General features: G+C 42.1%; 2 protein-coding genes across 2 annotated transcripts; one reads left to right on the forward strand and one right to left on the reverse strand.

The window, feature by feature from the left end:
- Positions 1-1,195: 1,195 nt before the first annotated feature.
- On the forward strand, positions 1,196-11,008 carry LOC139332205 (interleukin-6 receptor subunit beta). Its single transcript, XM_070963943.1, has 16 exons — positions 1,196-1,268; positions 1,743-1,847; positions 2,026-2,137; positions 2,425-2,558; positions 2,678-2,808; positions 3,143-3,302; positions 3,445-3,527; positions 4,010-4,262; positions 5,071-5,271; positions 7,097-7,195; positions 7,349-7,489; positions 7,716-7,841; positions 8,478-8,562; positions 8,735-8,816; positions 9,690-10,199; positions 10,868-11,008. The coding sequence occupies exons 1-16, from the start codon at positions 1,196-1,198 to the stop codon at positions 11,006-11,008; spliced, it is 2,436 nt and encodes an 811-aa protein (XP_070820044.1).
- A 2,762-nt stretch (positions 11,009-13,770) lies between these two features.
- On the reverse strand, positions 13,771-18,696 carry nudt12 (nudix (nucleoside diphosphate linked moiety X)-type motif 12). The gene is made up of 8 exons (XM_070964560.1): positions 18,644-18,696; positions 17,659-17,865; positions 17,214-17,517; positions 16,502-16,787; positions 15,972-16,139; positions 15,590-15,703; positions 15,228-15,427; positions 13,771-14,950 (listed from the first exon to the last, which is right to left on the reverse strand). The coding sequence occupies exons 2-8, from the start codon at positions 17,862-17,864 to the stop codon at positions 14,840-14,842; spliced, it is 1,389 nt and encodes a 462-aa protein (XP_070820661.1). The 5' UTR covers position 17,865; positions 18,644-18,696; the 3' UTR covers positions 13,771-14,839.
- Between the last annotated feature and the right edge of the window lie 296 nt (positions 18,697-18,992).

Here is an 18,992-nt window from a genome sequence, read left to right on the forward strand (position 1 = left end):
GTTTGGTCAGCGGAGAGAGCCTCTGTTATGGTTTTGATTTCATCCATGCATTTCTTCTTATTGCATGGTCATCCAAGTCAACTTGGTAATACTGCAAACTGGCTTTTAGCTCTTGAATATCCTTAGACGTGCTTGTAATGATCTTAAAAAGACCATCAACACAGGAGATAGTAGAGTCAACCAAAATCTGCACACGTTTTAAAACTCTTCTCCTGTTGTTCGAGCAATTCGTTGTAAAAAGACTTCTGTGGCTCCAGCAGCTCATGAACCACAGACACAGTGACAGGCTCTTCTTCTACATTTTGGTGACATGAATTGTAAATGAGGAGCTTAGTCTGAAGAGATAGTCAATGAGAGGAGGTAGGATGAAGGTGATTCCGATAGGCCTGGGCTGTTAATCCATCAAAAATCTCTTTGTTCACTGACCATCCAACATTTGGAACTCATCACCATATAGCATTTAGATATTTAAGTAAAAGCTGTTAATATGATTTTTAAATACATATGAATAGTCCAGAAAAAAACATAAGCATGAGAATCTCAGTCAGTGAGATTGATCCTTTCAGGACAGTGAACGTTCAGGCAATACATCGGTGTTGATTTCATTTAGAAGCAAGGTCTTCATTATGTAGTTGGTCCACCAGAGAGCGCACTGATGATGATAAGAAGAAGAAGAAATTGCATTCATGTAGCTTCTTTCATACACAAATGCAGAAAATCCCAGACTGTGACAGTGAAATCCCAGAGCCATGCTGCTGTGTGGCTGAAAATAGAGGGTGAAGTTTTCCTCCAGACTGCTCTTGTGTGTTGACATGATGTGAAAATCCTACGTGTTCCACCTTTTAATTCCACCTGTTTTAATTAACTGGTCATTTCACTGCAGTGCAGGTTTGTTTTCATGGGAGGCAACAGACAAACAGTGGTCATCTCCGAGGACACTAAAATTCTAACATGCATTTGATGTGTTGATGGGTGTCACTTGCAGGAATGGGGCAATTTCCTGACTACAGCCACCTCAGTGACTCGATCTGAGGCTTCCTCATCATGAACACATCAGAGATAAAAACAGCACGTTCTCTATAGGTTTTGTGAACTGTCTTTAGGTCATTTAGATGGTGGGTGTAGGAAAGGTATGGACATTTTTGGGTGTTAATGAGCTGACCTCTTGAATATATTGTCATTTCTGCCAGTTAAGATGGACATTTGGATTCTTAAACTGCACCTTGCTGCCTGGACAGTGATGAACCTCCTCTGTGTGTTTTCCCATGGTGAGTTACCCCAAACCCTTTCTCAATAAAAGCTGCTTTTGGCATTCTGCTGTTATTTAAATGTTAAACCTAATGGTTGGTTTACTAGACAGGGATTAATCTAAGGTCTAGACTGAAGTGTTTTTTGTTTTTTTCCGTCTGCTTGTCAACTAAGATTAATAAAAGCAGATTTGAATTAAAAATTCAATGCTGTAAGGCCTTAAAACTATCCAGTATTTTACAAAAGAGTACAAATAAGAAATACAAGAAACTAAAAAAAGTTAAAAGTCTTCATCCTGACCCCCAGGTTGAGATTGAGAGCCACTAACATAATCCACATTTAATGCAGACAGACAGTGACTAAATGCCTATCCTGGTGTCATTTCTAACTAAAAAGCTGAGTCATCAGGCTTTGTTTTGCTATGCTCTAGCTATAGGCTCTGTGTATGTCGCTGCAGAAAGTGACAGTCTTGCTTCTGTGTGTTTGTGTGTCAGAGGTGAAGGTGAGGGACTCTGATCTGAAGCTGTGTGAAAAGGACAAGCGAGTGTGTGTCACTGACCTCAGAGACTGTGGCCATCGACCTCCCTCATCTATACAGAGTGAGTACACACACATGCACAGATGTGCGCACACATCACAAAGTCACAATACTGATCAGGAGTCTTATTTAACACCACCAGTCCAACTGGAACCACCATTTTTCTCATTTTAATAAAAAGTGGCCTTATGAGTGCTGTGTGTTGCTAAAATGGGACCTTCCTGTTCTTGGTCCTGCAGAGACCCTGAACATGTCCTGTTACTACCAGATATCACACAGATCCATGGCATGTGAGTGGACTGAGGAGTTGAACAGCCACACTGAGTCTGAAGTCTCGCTCATCTTCCAGAGGTAAACTCTGACCAGAGGGAGACAACTGACTGCCAAAATTCACTTTAAATCATGCTCCAGCTGTAGGCTCTGTGATGGAGCTATACGTACTATACTCCAGCTTTAACCAAGAGCTAATGATTTCATGTGTCTCAGAAGTAGAGGAGCCAGTCCATGCTGCTTTTCTTCATTAGAAAAGTGTACAGATTCAGCAACTTTGCAGCTTTTTCTTTCTGTCACATGTGTGATATTGAAAACTAATTCCCCAGGTCACAATTTCTGCTTTCTCTTTCTTTTTTCTTCTTCAGCAGGGATCAAATCATATCCTGTCAGGGAATCTTTAACCCAGCAGCTGTCCTCAGCATAACAGCCAGGATAAGAAACTACGTGATGGGTGGTGAGATCTGGTCCCAGCCTCACACTGTGTTTCTTTATGATGCAGGTTAGTGGCAGACATTTGATCACTCCTCCAATGAATATGATGCCGGCTGACTGCCAGACAAACATGAATTTACAATTAAGTAGTTAAAGTCCTCTCCTCTCCTTGTCTCTTCTCGTCAGTCAAACCGTCTCAGCCCTTCTTAACTGTACTCGGCTCCACTGGGGACTCTGTTGATGTGTCTTGGAGAAGCAGCAGTGATGGCAGCTGTCGACTTCGCTACAGAGTCAACCACACTCACAAATGGACCCAGGTTAGACCCAGGGCAAACACTTTATTTCAGTGTTGTCCTCGGTTTGGAGCTATCTTTTTCTAGAGCTAAGGTGTTATTGTGAGCCCTCAAACCAAAATGCTATGATGAGAAATCTCTCTTTGGAGGGAGTCCAGAGAACAGTCCCTTCACAGAGCAAAGTTCTATATAAAATCTAAATTTCTTGTAAACAACACACAATCAGAAAGTGAGAGAGTTGAGAAAAAGACTAAGGAAAAATAAAGGACAGCTGATCATTTCTTTCAAAATGGGCATGGAAGAACATGTGCTTCAACAATGCTCTTTGTATCTAGTCTAGTTTTTTGCTGGTTTCCAGGTTCCAGATTCTGTCCCTGCACATCGAGGTCAGACACTGACCTACAAAATCAGAGACCTCCTGCCGTTTACCATCTACAGAGCTGCTGTGGCCTGCAGAGAGGAGTCTGGCATCTGGAGTGACTGGAGCTCCGACGTCACCGTGAGGACGCTGGACAGGGGTAACAGTTTACATTCAACCAGAGATTAAATTATAGGCTGAGGGCTGAATGCCAAGAAGGACTGAGAGGAAGCATCCATACCTGGCACAATAAAATAAACCAATGACATTAAAGTTTTAATTTTGTACTTTTTCATTGCCAGTTCCATCCAAGCCTCTGGAGGTGTGCTACAGAGTGGAGGAAACATGCTCTGCAGGATCATTTCTCCTTCATCTCATGTGGAAGGTACATTGGATAGTAGCTGGAAAAGTCAAATGGGTCCTTTTCTGTAAAGATAACTTATATCAAGCCTCTCTGGAGTTATCTTTGATGGTCCACTATCTTCAGGGAATCTCAGGGATGAGCAACATCACTAAAAAAGTTGATGATTTGCTCTTTGCAACAGCCAAAGCCAAAATTATCCTTCGGTTGAAATATGTGAAAATATTTCCCAAGAAACAGACATTCATCAGCAGCTGATTTAGCTGTTTGACCGAGCGTAACATTGCACTAATAAGCAGCATCTCATGTTTCAGAAAAGTTGTCTCTCTGTCAGTAATGTTAACTGACATTACAGGTTCTAGGAGAGAAAAAAATTGTGGATTGATTAAAAATGCACGACACGATTTAGACTGAAATTTAAATTTTTTGTTACTAACATTAGGCTCAAACTAACAGCAACCAAATAACTAAAATTTGAATTACAAATAATGTACAATTTCATCCAGAGACTGAAGCTAAACATCCTGATTCTGCAGGACCTCGACCTTATTGATGCTGGAGGTCACATCGCCGGATACCAAGTGAGCTATGAGCCGGTGAAGAAGCAGCTGCTGCAGGGCCCTTTAATTCAAAACGTCACAGAGGTGACAGCACTCCTGGTGGTGGATGAGGGGAACTGCAGTGTCACAGTTTCAGCCTTCAACATGGCTGGATACGGACCTGCTGCACATCTCAGCATTGACATACAAAGACAGAACGGTGAGTGACTCTGGTTATTACGTGGAAATAGTTAATTAGAGACTTAGACTTAGAATCATCTCCTGGAGATTTACCCTCACGAAAATCATAACTGCTACTTGCCTAACCCTAACCTTACCCTAACCTTAACCCCAGTCCTCAGCCTAAAATTAAATGATTGGGGGACCTGCATTTTGTCCACATGGAAGTCCCCACAATGTGACTGTCTAAACAGATTTATGTCTCCACATCATGACACCCACACATACATACTCAGAATTATATTTATCTCTTAAATTGACAATCATGATTGGCAACTTTTAAACCGACACTATCAAATATCACACATTTTCTCTCTGTGCAATATCCTGGGTGTCTGTTCACAACTGTGTGTTTTCTAGCCGAGACGGAAGCAACATGATGTTCAGATAAATGTTCTTGCAACACAGCACTTCTCCAGTCAAACTTCTCTGTCGGTGTTTACTCGTGAAACAGAAATGCAGCAGCTGAATAATGCTTGTTTCATGTGTTTTGACTCAGGTATTTAAAAGAAAGTGTTGGATGGCTGGTATCTCCAGACTGCATGGTTATGGCTCAGATCTAAATAATCATTTTGCTTAATATTGAGACCATGATTTATCGACCTGTCACCCACAACCTGTCCACATGAATCCAACTTCCTGCTCATTGTCGGCTGGGGCAGACTGTATGAGTGTTGTATGAGGTATCTTGGTGTATGAGGAGTGTTAATGTGCCTGTAGGCATCTCCATAATAAGACATTTGAAAATTGTTCTTTTTAATCACTAAAAATCCAGTTATTTTCTGCAGCTCTCCCCTCAGTCAGAAACTTGTGGGTTTCCAGCTCTTTTCCTGCTATTGAAGGCCTTCTGGTGCAATGGGTGAACCTCACAGCCCCACCCTCTGTCCCACCTGTCAGTCATTTTGCTGTTCAGTGGCACTCTGAGACTCGTCCATCCCCCAGCCGCTGGACTACAGTGGACAGCTTCACCACCTCCACCGTGATACAAGGTGCCATTGTGTTGGAATATGTCAGGTCCTAGTCTGTGTCACTTCCTGTTTTATTTCGTAGGGTTTTCAGTTCCTGTTTTGTGGTGTCTTGTTAGGTGTCTTGAGTTCCCTGTGTGTGTGATTGTTCATTGTCTACACCTGTGTCTAATTGTTCCACCCCTCGTGTATATATAGCTGCCCTTCCCAGTGTGTCTTGGTCAGATTGTCTGCGTCCTTGTGTCAGTAGCTTTCTGGCATTCTTCCTCATGTATGACTTCCTCTTGTTTTGACCTGTTTTGTCTCTTGTTGCCCTTTTGCCCAGCATCTTTATACCGTTGCCTGATTCACGGTTTTCTGTTTTTTGAACTCTAGCCTGGTTTTGTGATTCCCGATGTGCTTCCTCTCCGGACTGATTCCTGTGTACCGACCTCGATCTGCCAATAAACTGCTTGTCATCACCTGTCAGTCTGTGGTCTGCTCTGTGGGTCCACAGTTTGTCTGTCTGATCCCTGACAGAATATTCCAAAACCTCACTGATTCTCTGAATTATCCATCCATCCATCCATCCATCCATCCATCCATCCATCCATCCATCCATCCATCCATCCATTATCTTCCGCTTATCCGGGGCCGGGTTGCGGGGGGAGCAGTCTGAGCAGGGACGCCCAGACTTCCCTCTCCCCGGACACTTCCTCCAACTCTTCCGGGGGGATCCCGAGGCGTTCCCAGGCCAGCCGAGTGACGTAGTCACCCCAGCGTGTCCTGGGTCTTCCCCGGGGCCTCCTCCCGGTGGGACATGCCTGGAACACCTCCCTAGGGAGGCGTCCAGGGGGCATCCGATAGAGATGCCCGAGCCACCTCAGCTGACTCCTCTCGATGCGGAGGAGCAGCGACTCTACTCTGAGCTCCTCCCGGGTGACAGAGCTCCTCACCCTATCTCTAAGGGAGCGCTCCGCCACCCTGCGGAGGAAACTCATTTCAGCCGCTTGTATCCGGGACCTCGTTCTTTCGGTCATGACCCAAAGTTCATGACCATAGGTGAGGGTAGGAACGTAGATTGACCGGTAAATCGAGAGCTTCGCCTTTCGGCTCAGCTCCTTCTTTACCACGACAGACCGATACAGCGACCGCATTACTGCAGCCGCTGCACCGATCCGCCTGTCAATCTCACGCTCCATCCTTCCCTCACTCGTGAACAGGATCCCAAGATACTTAAACTCCTCCACTTGAGGCAGGAACTCTCCTCCAACCTGAAGGGAGCAAGCCACCTTTTTCCGGTCGAGAACCATGGCCTCGGACTTGGAGGTGCTAACTCTCATCCCAGCTGCTTCACACTCGGCTGCGAACCGCCCCAGCGCATGCTGAAGGTCCTGGCTCGAGGAAGCCAACAAGACAACATCATCCGCGAAAATGAATTATCCATTTGGAAAAATATTAAAATGTACTGGAGACGATACTTGTCAGTCATGTAGGCAGAGATGTATCAGTCAGTGTGAAGATGTGATGAATTCATCAGGCAGATGCACTGTTAACACATGTTTATGTGACAGGTCAAAAGCACCATTTTCTCCTGTTTGACTAAAACTATGCTGACCAGGAAATTCTGAGCTTTTTTCATAAATGAATCTACTGTATAGATTTGTGAACAACACTGATGTTTTAGGTCTTTTCATGGGATTCATTGACAGGAGCGAAATAGAATCTCAAGCAAAGCCCTGTTCACTCTCGAACTAAGATGAATACAGATTAAGAAGATATAACACGCTGTATATGTTTATTCCTACACAGTATGTTCTTTTTACAGCATGTACAGATACATAACCGTGCGTGTGTGGTGTGTTTACAGATGTGGACCCTGATGAGTCCTACCTGATCAGTGTATTCCCTGTCTTCAATCAGCATTGTGGATCTCCTCTGTCACTGCCTGCCAGTCTGCAGCAGGGAGGTAAACATGATCCCAGTCAGAGGAGGTGAAAACTTGTGATGGTCATCATGATTCCCAATAGAAGTGTTCATGGGGTCCTCAGCTTTTATATGATATATCTGATATGCTGTCACAGAGACGTCTGGCAGAACATGTTTTTTTGGGTTTTTTCAGTTCTGATGGAGGCGGTCAAACTGAAGGTGATCGACATCACCAAGACAACTGTGACATTTGTGTGTCTGTGGCAAAAGAAGTCCAGACCAATCAGAGTGAACAGATACAGAGTGATGCTGAGGAAAGACTCAGAGATACAAAGTAGGTTTACAAAGGGGTTTTCTTCTGAAATGTGTTACAGCATCAGTCTGAGTATCATGTTCAGGTTAATGAAAAGTTGTATTTTCATAACTAAGTGTATGTCACAGTGTTTTTTTTTTTTATATGAAATCCCAATTGGAGGTGTAATTGAATTTAAGACAGATTTGCAAGCTGTTTTTTTTTTTTTTTTCTGTCTGTAATACAGCGAATGTTCTCTCATTTCCAGCTCTGTCTTTGTGGCCAGACCAATGGCAGCACACCCTGCTCAACCTGAAGCCCAACACTGAGTACTCTCTTCTCCTGTTGGCTGATAACGTTTCCAGAGACATCATTCCCGTGAGAACAGACTTTGGTAAATATAACTGGTTGTTCTGAAGATTTCCTATCCTAATCTAAAAGCAGAATATCATTTAATATTAATAATAATCTAATTAAAGTAGAAAGCCAACAAATAGTTGAAATATCGGCTAGTAAAATACGACGTGATACTCAAATGATTAAAGCATTTTGTCATTTCCTGTTTGGTGTGACAATGGTGTGACTTTCTAGCCTTCATAACATGATGTTGGTTACCCACTAATGTTTGCTTTAAGGCATAGGCATATACAACCTATTTGTATGGTGTCCCTGAGAGCTTAATGCATGGCAACTTAAGAAAACACACGCAAATCGTCAAAACACGAACAAATTAATAAAACATCACCAATGTGATACCACATTGAAAAGAGAAAATGATTTCTGATCAGTGGAAACGTATGTGCTTGATGAAAAGATTCAGTGGTCCCTGGTCAGCAGTCCGATCAGTTAGTCACTGACATTTTTGTATCTTTTATAAGATGCAGATACAGTGTTTCTCATCACTGGTTTACTGGGTTGAGTGATTTCAGGTAGAGGAAAAAGGAGCTTTTACACACAGTAATCCTTTGATTCTGGTTTCAAAATAAATCCCTTCAGTTCTTGAGGGGAACTAACCATGAATGCATTTCAGATGAGGTACCAGCTGTGACTGCAGTGACTCCTCTGCTGCTGCTGGCTGTTACTGTGTTCATCATCTCCATCCTGTTCAGGACGATGTGAGTCAACACACACATGATCATCTAATGCTCCAATAAAGAACACAGGAATGCACCTCCTCTTATTAAGATAAGACATGCCTCATGTTTGCTCCAAAACGCCAAAATGACTTGATTATCTCACTCTTTTTTTTTAGTGTTCAAATAAAATGTCTCTACCATTACTTTGCAGGTACAAATCCTACTTCTTCCCTCCGATCTCCAGCCCTTGGGGCAGTACAACAGGCCAGTGGCTGATGGACACAAGCCACCAGGTGATCTGCTCTTTACAGGAGAGTTTCTTTTTCTCAAAGCCGGGATGTCATCATGGTTCTGGCTTGTGTATTCACATCAAGTGTTCTGCTAGACTGAGATTTAGAGCCAAATCCAACAAGGACACAGAAGCCATCAGTTGTTTAATCTCATACTCAGCTCTCCAGACCTATTTTTCTTAAAAAAAAGAACAAACTCTGCATCCTCTCCCAGAGCAGATTCGATCCTTTGAGGATTTTTCAGGAAATTAGCCTCAGTATCTTGAAACAAGACAAAATAATCAGAATCCAAACCTGATTTCTTCAACATTGTGACATGTCTGCACCAACTTTCATAGATTCATATACAATTCTGAAAAACACGTTGGTTTTATATTACATATCAAATTTAAATGAACTCATCTGATTGGCAGATTGATGAAGTTGATTATTAGATGGGTAGTTCAGCAGCGTTAATCTTTGAGTCATCATAAAATGAACCCAATAAATAAGAATTTCCCTGGATTTGATTTAACGTGATTGAAGCAAGTCATTACTTTAGTGTGACCTTTCAACTCTGCTCATTTTGGAGCATTTAAGCAGCTTTGTTGGTGACAGATTATAGGCTCCATCCCTATAATCTTGATTTTCACTCAGTTTAGGGGAAGATTTATGCATTTGTTTGAGCTCTTCACTGGATCCATTAAAATCTTCAAAATCAAGTACTGTGTGTTGCACTGGTAATGACAGACACACCAGGAGAACAGTTGGAGTGTCAGTTTAACGTCAGTGTGAGTCAGTCAGAAATCCAAACTTTTGTCCATCAGCAAAATGTTAAAATATATTCATTAACAAATCTTTCCTGATTGAAAACCAATCAATTGTTCCCTTCAACAGAAAACGACAGAGAGAAAAGTCCTGGACATAAAGGACTTCCAGGTGATAGATGTGCTTGGAGAGAAAAGCCTCATCACGGTTGGTCCGACCTCCCAGCACTCCTCAGCAGAGGACCTACATGAAGACACCTCCAGGCTGTCCATCAGTACCCTCATCATCAAACTGTCAGCCCTCCAAATGGTCACAGAATATGTTTCTGATTCTCCAGTCACAGAGCACCTACTGGTCTCTCCCCAGTCTGATCATCGTGACGATGCCGGGAACTGCCATCATCCGCATGCAGTTTTCATAGCTGACGCTGCTCTGCTGCCTCAGACACAGGAAGCTAACAGCTGCTTTCCTCAGGAAGAGGAAGAGAGCAGAGAACTGGACTTATCTGAGACATTACAGCAGAAAGAAGTGGCTGTTAAATGCAGTTTTCCTGAATGCATGGCTGACACAGACAGTCACTGTGATTATCAGATGACCAGTGAGGCTGAGTATATGATAAACTCTTCCTTTCTGAGTACAGTGAGCGTACAGACTGAGTGTTCTTATCTGATCTGAGAGACTGATTATATAGCAAACAGTGCAAAAACTGCAGATGAAGACAGAACCATTAGTACTGCATGCGAGGTGAAGGCACACATGGATGGATTAGAGTAAAAGGCTATGGATGTGCTGCTCACTCCTTGTGGCTGTAATGTCCATTACACAGCAGAAAACAAAATTCCTACATGGATACAAATTGGAGACAACTTAGCTATTCTTCATCCATTCAGATGTTTTTGCATGGAGTTTACATGCAGTCATGGCTCCTCTAAAATTGTTTGTCAGTCTAAGCTAGCCTTTGTCAGCCTCAGCTCTACTAGCTCATCTTTGCTTTGAGTTGAATGCTAAAAACAAGATGCTAACAAGCCTACAGTTGGCATGTTAACAACTGTCAGCAATTACATTAGTGATATTTTCCATGTAATATTTGCACTTCCATGCCAATGTTAACATGATAACATGCATAACAATATATGCTAGCTTGATAGCATTGTTACGTTTCCCCACATTTATTTCAACTGTTGGCAATCCAAATTAAGGCAAAGAACAATTCTTTAAGAAAAACATGTTCACAGTTATGTGTCTGTAAATGTTTTTACGTTGGTGTGGTGCGTGTGTGTTGACACTGTTCTGTCGTCTGTCCACAGTGGAAGTCTCTGTCAATGGAGGAGCAGGCCAAATACTACAGGCAGGCCGAGAGCGAACAACTCCTCCACGCCCAGCGACACCCGGAGTGGACCAGCGGGGAAAACTACGTAAGTACACTGAGCTCACACGTCCCAGCATGAGAGCGAAAGAAACACAGTCTCTGCAAAGACTCTTCATCAGCTGACACCAGATGGTCTGCTTGTTTTTGTTTACAGAGCACCTGTAGACAGTCCAGATGCAGCTGCCCACACACACAGGCTCCAGTGACCACGCCTGTGTAGGAGGTCAGCCCTGGCATCTGGATGGATGCCTCAAGAGCATCATCCACCTAACTGGCCTCCCCTGCTGGACCCCCTCAAATCAATGAATACATTATTATATAAATAATTCATGTAAAAAAAAAATCTGATTTTATTAAAATATCAAGACAACAGTTTTGAAAGCCATGTATTATAATTAAAGACTGGAAAACAGCATCAAGAACAGCAAGGGAACAGTAGCCACATGTTGAAACAGGCCAACGCAGAATGTGATGATTTGCAAAACACAGCAACCCCACATTTAACTGAAAATAGCACAAAGAGTTTAAAGTTTAAATACTGAAACTGAGAAATTTTTGAAAATGCTCAAATCCTCAAAGACACACTCCTTCTCAGAAAGTGTTGAGGGATGCAAAGTCAGAAGTCTGTATATTTAACAAGTCCTTCACAGATGCAAGAGACCCCCACACCGAATGAAACGGTCTCCCCCATCCGTTTTCTCACTCATCCTGTCTCTCCCATTTATTTCTGTAACCATACTCTCTTTAGTCGCAGAAAACAGAAAGATGTGACTTCATATCAGAAGAAAAGTTTGGAATACGTTTCTATTAATATGCAAAGTGTTTTGTTTATCTGAAACCAAATTTAACCATGAACTACAAAGCTTTCTGATCACAAACTCATGTCCATGATACATTTAATAGTACTGCATTGTATCTTTGTTTAAGTTATTAAATCAGAATGATGTATAGTTATTTCAGGGATAAATAAATGAATAAAGATAGTGACTTCCTCCACTGCTACTCTTATTAATGATAATTAGCAAAATCTAGCTCTAAACATCTTGACTCTGTAACCTGTGACAAGAGGGTGTCTCTAAACATTTTTTCTTGTGTTTTAAAGCAAACCAGCTCTGCTTTGTAGCACACACATGATTCCTAAAAGGAGCTGCTTCTTCATACTGCATATTATATGATTTTTAGATGTTGGATTCATCAGGTGCTTGTGTCCACAGATGTGTTCCAAAAACAAATGTTTCATTTTTATGGAGGCAAATAAATGCAGCTTGTTGAATATGGTGTTAATGAACATTGTGCTCGAGGCTTATAATTAAATGGTGTGGTCAGCTTCCCATTCAATCTCGCTGAAATGTTTTATCGTCTGCTCTGTTTTATTGTGTTTGGAAGTTTGGAATTGTTTGTTAATCTGTTTCAGTGTTTTAAACGTTTTGTTTTTTTATGAAATGCTATGTTCAGCACATTGAGCTGCATCTCACACATGAAGTGTTGAATATTATGAAGATTTAGTGTGTACATTTGTCCCTGCTGCTCAGAGTAGACAACTTTTAAAGTGCATATGGACTGAAATCAAGAGTCTTCCATTGGGGAGAGAAGGACATGGGGACATTGATAATGGTCACCATATTTACAGATGAACTCTGGTCTCTGGGTGATGCTTTAGAATGGACAGAATCAGAATAAGAAGACAGAGCACATGAAATCATAATGTCCATTTTAAACCGTGTATATATAGCTTCATTTCACCAGAAGATTTCAGTTTTCACATCAACAACACAGAAATTATTGTATCCACAAGTTCAGAGAACCAAACTGAGCAATCCTTGAGCATCAAACCTTTTCAATAAGTACTTCAACAGCATTGTCATACTTTCACATGCAGGAACAGAGCCAGTTAAATCTGTAACAATGCTTTAGATTTTATAAATTAATTACTTTTTCATGTTAAATCTTAATCTGCCAAGTAACTTGTAACTACAGCTGTTACATAAAAGTAGTATAGAAAGTGGAATTTATGCCTCTGAAATGTGGTGGAATAAAAATATAAAGGAGAAGAAAATGGAGCAGCACCTCAAAGCTGTACTGTCTGTGAAAACATCACTGATATTCATCTTCTACTCAAGTAAAATTGCTAATACCAAAATGTGAAAATCTTTATTATACAAGTATGTTCCAGCTGTCTTCACATCTTACTGAGCTAGAAATAGAGAAATGTAAAAGTAGTGTTAAAAGTAAAAGTTCTTATCATGCAGACTGGCTGCTTTCAAAGACATTATGACAGAGTTATAATTTTGAAGTATTGTTATTGATGCATGAACATATAAGCAGCATTTTAATGTTGGTGCTGATCCACTTGAAGCTAAATTGCTAATTTGAAGCTCATATGTTGCTGAGTCATTCAATTCGTGTAAAATCCATATCTGTAAAGTAACAATATCTGCTGCATAAATGAGTATAAAATACTCTATACTGTATGATGTCACTCCCCATAAAACAACTGTCAAGTGTCTAAAAAGCAGCTTTCTATCAATGTGTGTGACAGGGGTCCAGTAACCAGACAACCAGAAAGTTTCTGAGGAAAGAAAGATGCTCAGGCATCTGAGCAACATATACAGAATACAGGAGGTGGTTGACACTGCTGGCTGACATGTAATCTATTGCAAACCACGTTTACTGCTACTATTTAAATCAGTGAGGGTGAGCTAAATAACACAAACAGCTCTCTGTTTGCTTGTTAGCATGCTAATGTTTGGTATGTAATGTTTAGCATGTTATCATGCTAAACATTACATACATTAACTTCTGTAACATGTTGGACAGAACGTGGCCACAGACACAGAGAATTGGATAAGGATTAGTTTTTAATTTAATATTTCAGTTTGCAGAAAGTTTGCACATCAATTATCAGCATCAGTGATCAGGAATTTTGCTGCTTTGACCCCGCTGTAGTAAAATTGTACCAGAGGATTTATCAGGGGAAAATCAAAGTTGTTTTAATGTTACAATCAATCAATTAATCTGAGCTTGTGAATATTGTATTAAGCTACATTCAATACATTTTAAAGATGGCTGATATTTGATTTTGTGAAGGATTTATATTGCTGAGAGTGCGATGGATGGTAGAACTTAAATTTTACGTTTACGTTACGTTTTTACGTAAGATTTGTTTAAAATTGTGACCGGGCATTATCCCATAGAAATGTTTTTGGTGAAGTGTAAAAGAAAACAGAAAATCTCAGTGTTGCTTGAACATAATGCCAACTTATGGGCAGGCGTTAAACTGTACTTATTCAGACATTCATTAAAATTAGAGGGGTTTTTTATGTTGGTTTTGACTTCTTCAAATTATGCTCCAACATTAAAACTTTTGTTTTAAGTCTCTAGTGTGATTTATCAGAATCTGAAGGTGTACTCACATTCCTGTTTCTGTTCTAGCTGTGTGATGCACAGACTGATGAAAGCTTTCTGCATTTGTCTGGTATAACCATGTAGTGGACTTCCATCATTTCTTATTAACCTTTGCATTGTTGCCTTTTATTTTATCCATCGTCGCACTGCCAGTTCCCAAGTGTACGTTCAAACCAGACAGTCGCTTTCAACTAAGAGTGGATTCTTTGTCATCTTTTCCATTTTGTACAGTTCTGTCTTTGCCTTTAACTGTTGAAAGATTCTGTCAGTCCACATGCAGGCAGTGCGTTAAATGATTTGGACTCATTTAACAGTAAATGACCGTTAAAACATGTTAAAGCACTGTGTCATGTACAACACGAAGAATCTTGTGATTCCTTCTTCTGGCAGCTGGTTTGTCCCAATAAAGGAGCAATTGTTCAGACATCCGCTGTTTTCTTAGACCCATATGACCACCTGCAGGTCTGCCTCAGCTTGCTGGAGGTCAAATGCTAAAGGTTGGAGGTTACAGGTTAGAGTTCATGCCAATCCAGTGTCTGATTAGCTGGTGGGCGATGGTCTGTCTGGGAGGGATGGAGAAGGCCAGACGAGCTCCTCTGAGTAAGGACTCAATCACCTAAACAAATAAACAAACAGAAAAAGTGAGATTTCTGTCTGACGTCAACAGAGACTGTTCACACGAAACAAGTGTTTTCAGGTTGTTTTTGTAAAGATAAAATCAGTTTTCTTCATTCTCTTTTGGTCAGAAAACTGTAGAACCATTCATTGTAAACCTCTGGTCTGTCTCTTCTTAATCTCCACCATCACTTCTACTTTGTTTAATACAGAAATACCTTCTCTCAACATATTTTGAGTTGTGCGAATAGTAGAAGTAGACTTTGTTATGTTTGTACCTCTTGCCGTGTGAACCATCGAGCTTCCTCTATCTCGTTCTCATCCACCTTGATGTCGGTTGACATGGCGACAGCGAGGCAGCCAATCATGAGGTTGGAGGGCATCGGCCAGGGCTGACAGGAGACATATTGAACCGGTCCCACCTTCACACCGCTCTCCTCCTCCACCTCCCTCCTAACCGCCTCCTCCATCGTCTCCCCTGCAGGACATGAGGGGAAGACAAGGTCCCTTTTTTTTTCTGCACAGTGCATTTATCACGTTGCACAGAGACAGACTGGTGCACATACTGTAGTCAGTCACAAGTTCAGGGTTAAGGTTTCAATGCTTGAGAGTCAATGCAACGTGTGTTTGTGTTAGTTACCAGGCTCTATGAATCCAGCCAGACAGGAGAACATGCCGACTGGAAAGATCTTCTTCCTTCCCAGTAAGCACTGGTTTCCATCTGGATGGATTACCAGCATGATGACCACTGGATCTGAAAACACACACAGGACAGAGGAAGAAGGTTATTCATTACCGCAGACTTCATTATTATACCGTTCAGTCACAATTGATCTTCCTAACAATGCTCCTTTTTGAAGTTGACCTACGAACATTTGATTGTTCTCAAACAATTAATGAGCTGGTCTGTAAAATGTCAAAAAATAGTGAAAAATGCCCTTTATAAGGTCATTTTAGATCATTATATAGTGTCACTGGCATTTATCAAGAGCACATGAGTTAGGTGCAGTGGAGCTTCGTACCGACTCGTGGGTAGCACGTGTTGTGAACGCCCTTCAGGCTCCTGCAGTCAGAGTTCAGGCAGCTCCTCTTGTATCCTCCCTCCTCCAGCTTGGTGCTGCTGCCACATGTCGGACAGAAGCTGTAGCGGCTGTGCCAGGCCAACACCGATCGAGCCTGAGCCACAACTCCTGGAGGACGAAGACCCGAGGGAAAACATATACTTAAGCACACTTAAAGTATATCTAAATATTTACTTACTTTTAATAAATATACTACATTAAAATACATTTTTAGTTAAACCCTGCATTCAGAATGCTGCATCAGGCTGTCAGTGACAATGAAAACAGGAAGTGAGCAACATTTTCTGAGGATCAGATGATTAAGAGGTGCCAAATATTTCAAGGACCGGCAGCCGTTAATGTGCACTGAACGCATGATACATCTGAGGACATTCATGTACAGCCCATCCTATTCATCCTTAGCTTTCACGTGTATTGAAAATACTCAAGTATGTAAAAACACACTAGTAGCTAAGACCCTATTTTCTCACCAGCCTCTTCCTCGGTGAAGCTCAGCAGATCTCTGTTGGGTGACTTTGGAAAGGAGCAGTTCTTTTCTCTGCAGCGTTTAAGAAGTTCAGCAGCGTCTTCATCTGTGTTGATGGCAAACCAAGCAGGAGGCTCCTGGACGCCCTCCTGTGTCTGAGACGAGGAGGAGGAGGAGGAAGAGGAGGGCTTATTCCTCTTCTCGACTCCGAGGAAGATGAGCACAGTCGCAGGTTTCTGGAGAAGGTCTTTAACTGCGTCACATCTGAACCGACACAGCTTGGTCTCGACCTGTTAGAGTTCGGATCACAGTCATTAGATTACAACTTGAATCTCTGACATCAGACTGAAAAGCAGTGTCACTCAAACTGTTGGCTGCAGAGGGGAAACATCTCCAAATATTTCTGTATGTTGTTTCCTGATATCATTTCCTCTGAGCTTCACAACCGTCTCTGGTTTCTGGTGAGAATTTCCTTTGGGACCGGTTCATTGATTACCATGGGAAATGTATTTCCCACCAGACGCAGTTTCAGCCTGGCTGCTGCTTTGGGAGTCAACTTCAGTGTTGATAATATTCTGCTTGTGTGTTGCTAATACATTCTTTGTGATTGTTTTCAGCAGAATCTGGGCAGATCATCCCAACTCATTTCCAAACATGGAGACAGTTCAGCTGCTTCAAATCCAAAATATCAGTAACATCTGCCTTCAGCCGCCTACCTCTGCACCGTCGTTGTCCCGGGAGCTGCTGACCATGGGGCTGAGGTTGGAGAACAGGAGGAAGACTGTATCTGGGTGGCTCTGTTTGGCCTCTAACCAGACCTGGTCTGTCCTCTTCCCACTCAGCCGGTCCAGCATCTCTCTGCTGAAGTAGTTTTCGTGCTGGTTGAGGTCAGAGCCCGGCAGGACTCGGTGGCAGCTGTCGTCTGTCCGGCCCAGCAGGTTGGAGATGTGTCTGTGGCCCCAGAACTTGGCGATATCGTAGGCGGTCTGTGACGAAGCGTTCACAGAGATCTTGTCACAGCTTGAAGATTGAAAACAGAAGAGATTAGAGATTGCAGGAGAAGCAATGAAGCGAAGGTGTAGCTTTTATTTAAGACGTGGGGGGAACACAATACTACATATGCATTTCTTTATGCTCTGTTTTCAGCTCGGCTCTCTGTACCCGTGTGACAGCAGCGTCTCTACCACATGGTACTGTCCATTGCGAGCGGCGAACATCAGCGCCGTCCAGCCGCTGTATCCCGTCTGGTTGATGAGCGAGGGGGCGTTGGACAGCAGCGTGGACACCTGGGCCAAGTCTCCTCTGGCTGCAGCATCCAAAAACCTCTCCACCATCTCCTCCTTCGCAACCAGCTGGAGGCTCGTCATTCTGGCAGCGTGGATGACGAAAATAACGTCATAAATATGTGATCTGCGTGGAATCTGAATCTGAATATGTGAGGGCAGATGTGGGAGGAAGGCGTAACAACATAAGATAAACTAGTTCAAACAAAAAGTATCCGCCTTGGTAGAGTTTACAATCTACACACAAAAGCTGCTTCCAGAATCTCTCAGACTTCTTTAAATCACCTCATGACCTCAGTATTTCCAGTGGTGAAATGTAACTAAGTACATTTACTCAGGTGGGCTGAGAAGTTCTCCAACTTCTTTAAAAACTGTCTAAAAATCCTCTTGGATTAGCTGCAAAATGCATCATCACACAGCTGAAAACAGGCTGTTTTCTCTGAGCTCATGATGTCTTTTACAGATACGAAGTTCCCTGCTTTTGGTGGAAACGGCTGTCAATCAATCTGTGAAGTCACACGCTGTTACAAAACGTTGCTTACAGGCTGCACCTTGCGAAACATGTGTTTCAATGTCAGCGTTGCCACTGTGGTAAAGTTCATGTCCTGCAGGTTTATGGTGTTTTAGCTCTGATGTCCTTATGGCCTGTGAGGACTGTTATATTCAGTCACACCTGGATATCAGAAACATCAGTGAGTATGCGCTAACAGTAAGGACTGACTCGGTTTAAAACTCTTCTGAAGCAGCTCTCTGCCTCTTGCACGAACCTGGAAATGGCAACTTTATTTAGTTTATTGGAAGCTGCGTTCAAGTGACGATATTTCATTTGAACGGTTTACGGTGAAAGAGTTTAAAGGCCTTACCTTGCCTGTCGTTCCGGGCTGTTGTCAGCTGTTCTGTCTGTCCGGAAGGCAGTTTGTTTGGGACAAAGGCTAACGAGCTGCGTTCAAGAGCAACACAGCAACACAACGGTGATGCCTTAAAGTCATCCTTCAGATACCGTATTTTCGACAACAGCAATATTTTCTTATTTTATTTTTTGACAAAAATATCAACAGGTCCCCTGTCACTGAACGTTTCTTTATTTACTCTCTTAAAGTGTTTTAGTGTTAGTTATGATGTTTTAAAGACAAATGAAAAGAACCACCAGAGAATTGTTTGACTTATCTGACGGATTCATTTGTTTATTTGTTGCAGTATTCTATTTTGCTT

Source organism: Chaetodon trifascialis, chromosome 6 (assembly GCF_039877785.1).
Source record: "Chaetodon trifascialis isolate fChaTrf1 chromosome 6, fChaTrf1.hap1, whole genome shotgun sequence".
Lineage (NCBI taxonomy): Eukaryota > Metazoa > Chordata > Actinopteri > Chaetodontiformes > Chaetodontidae > Chaetodon > Chaetodon trifascialis.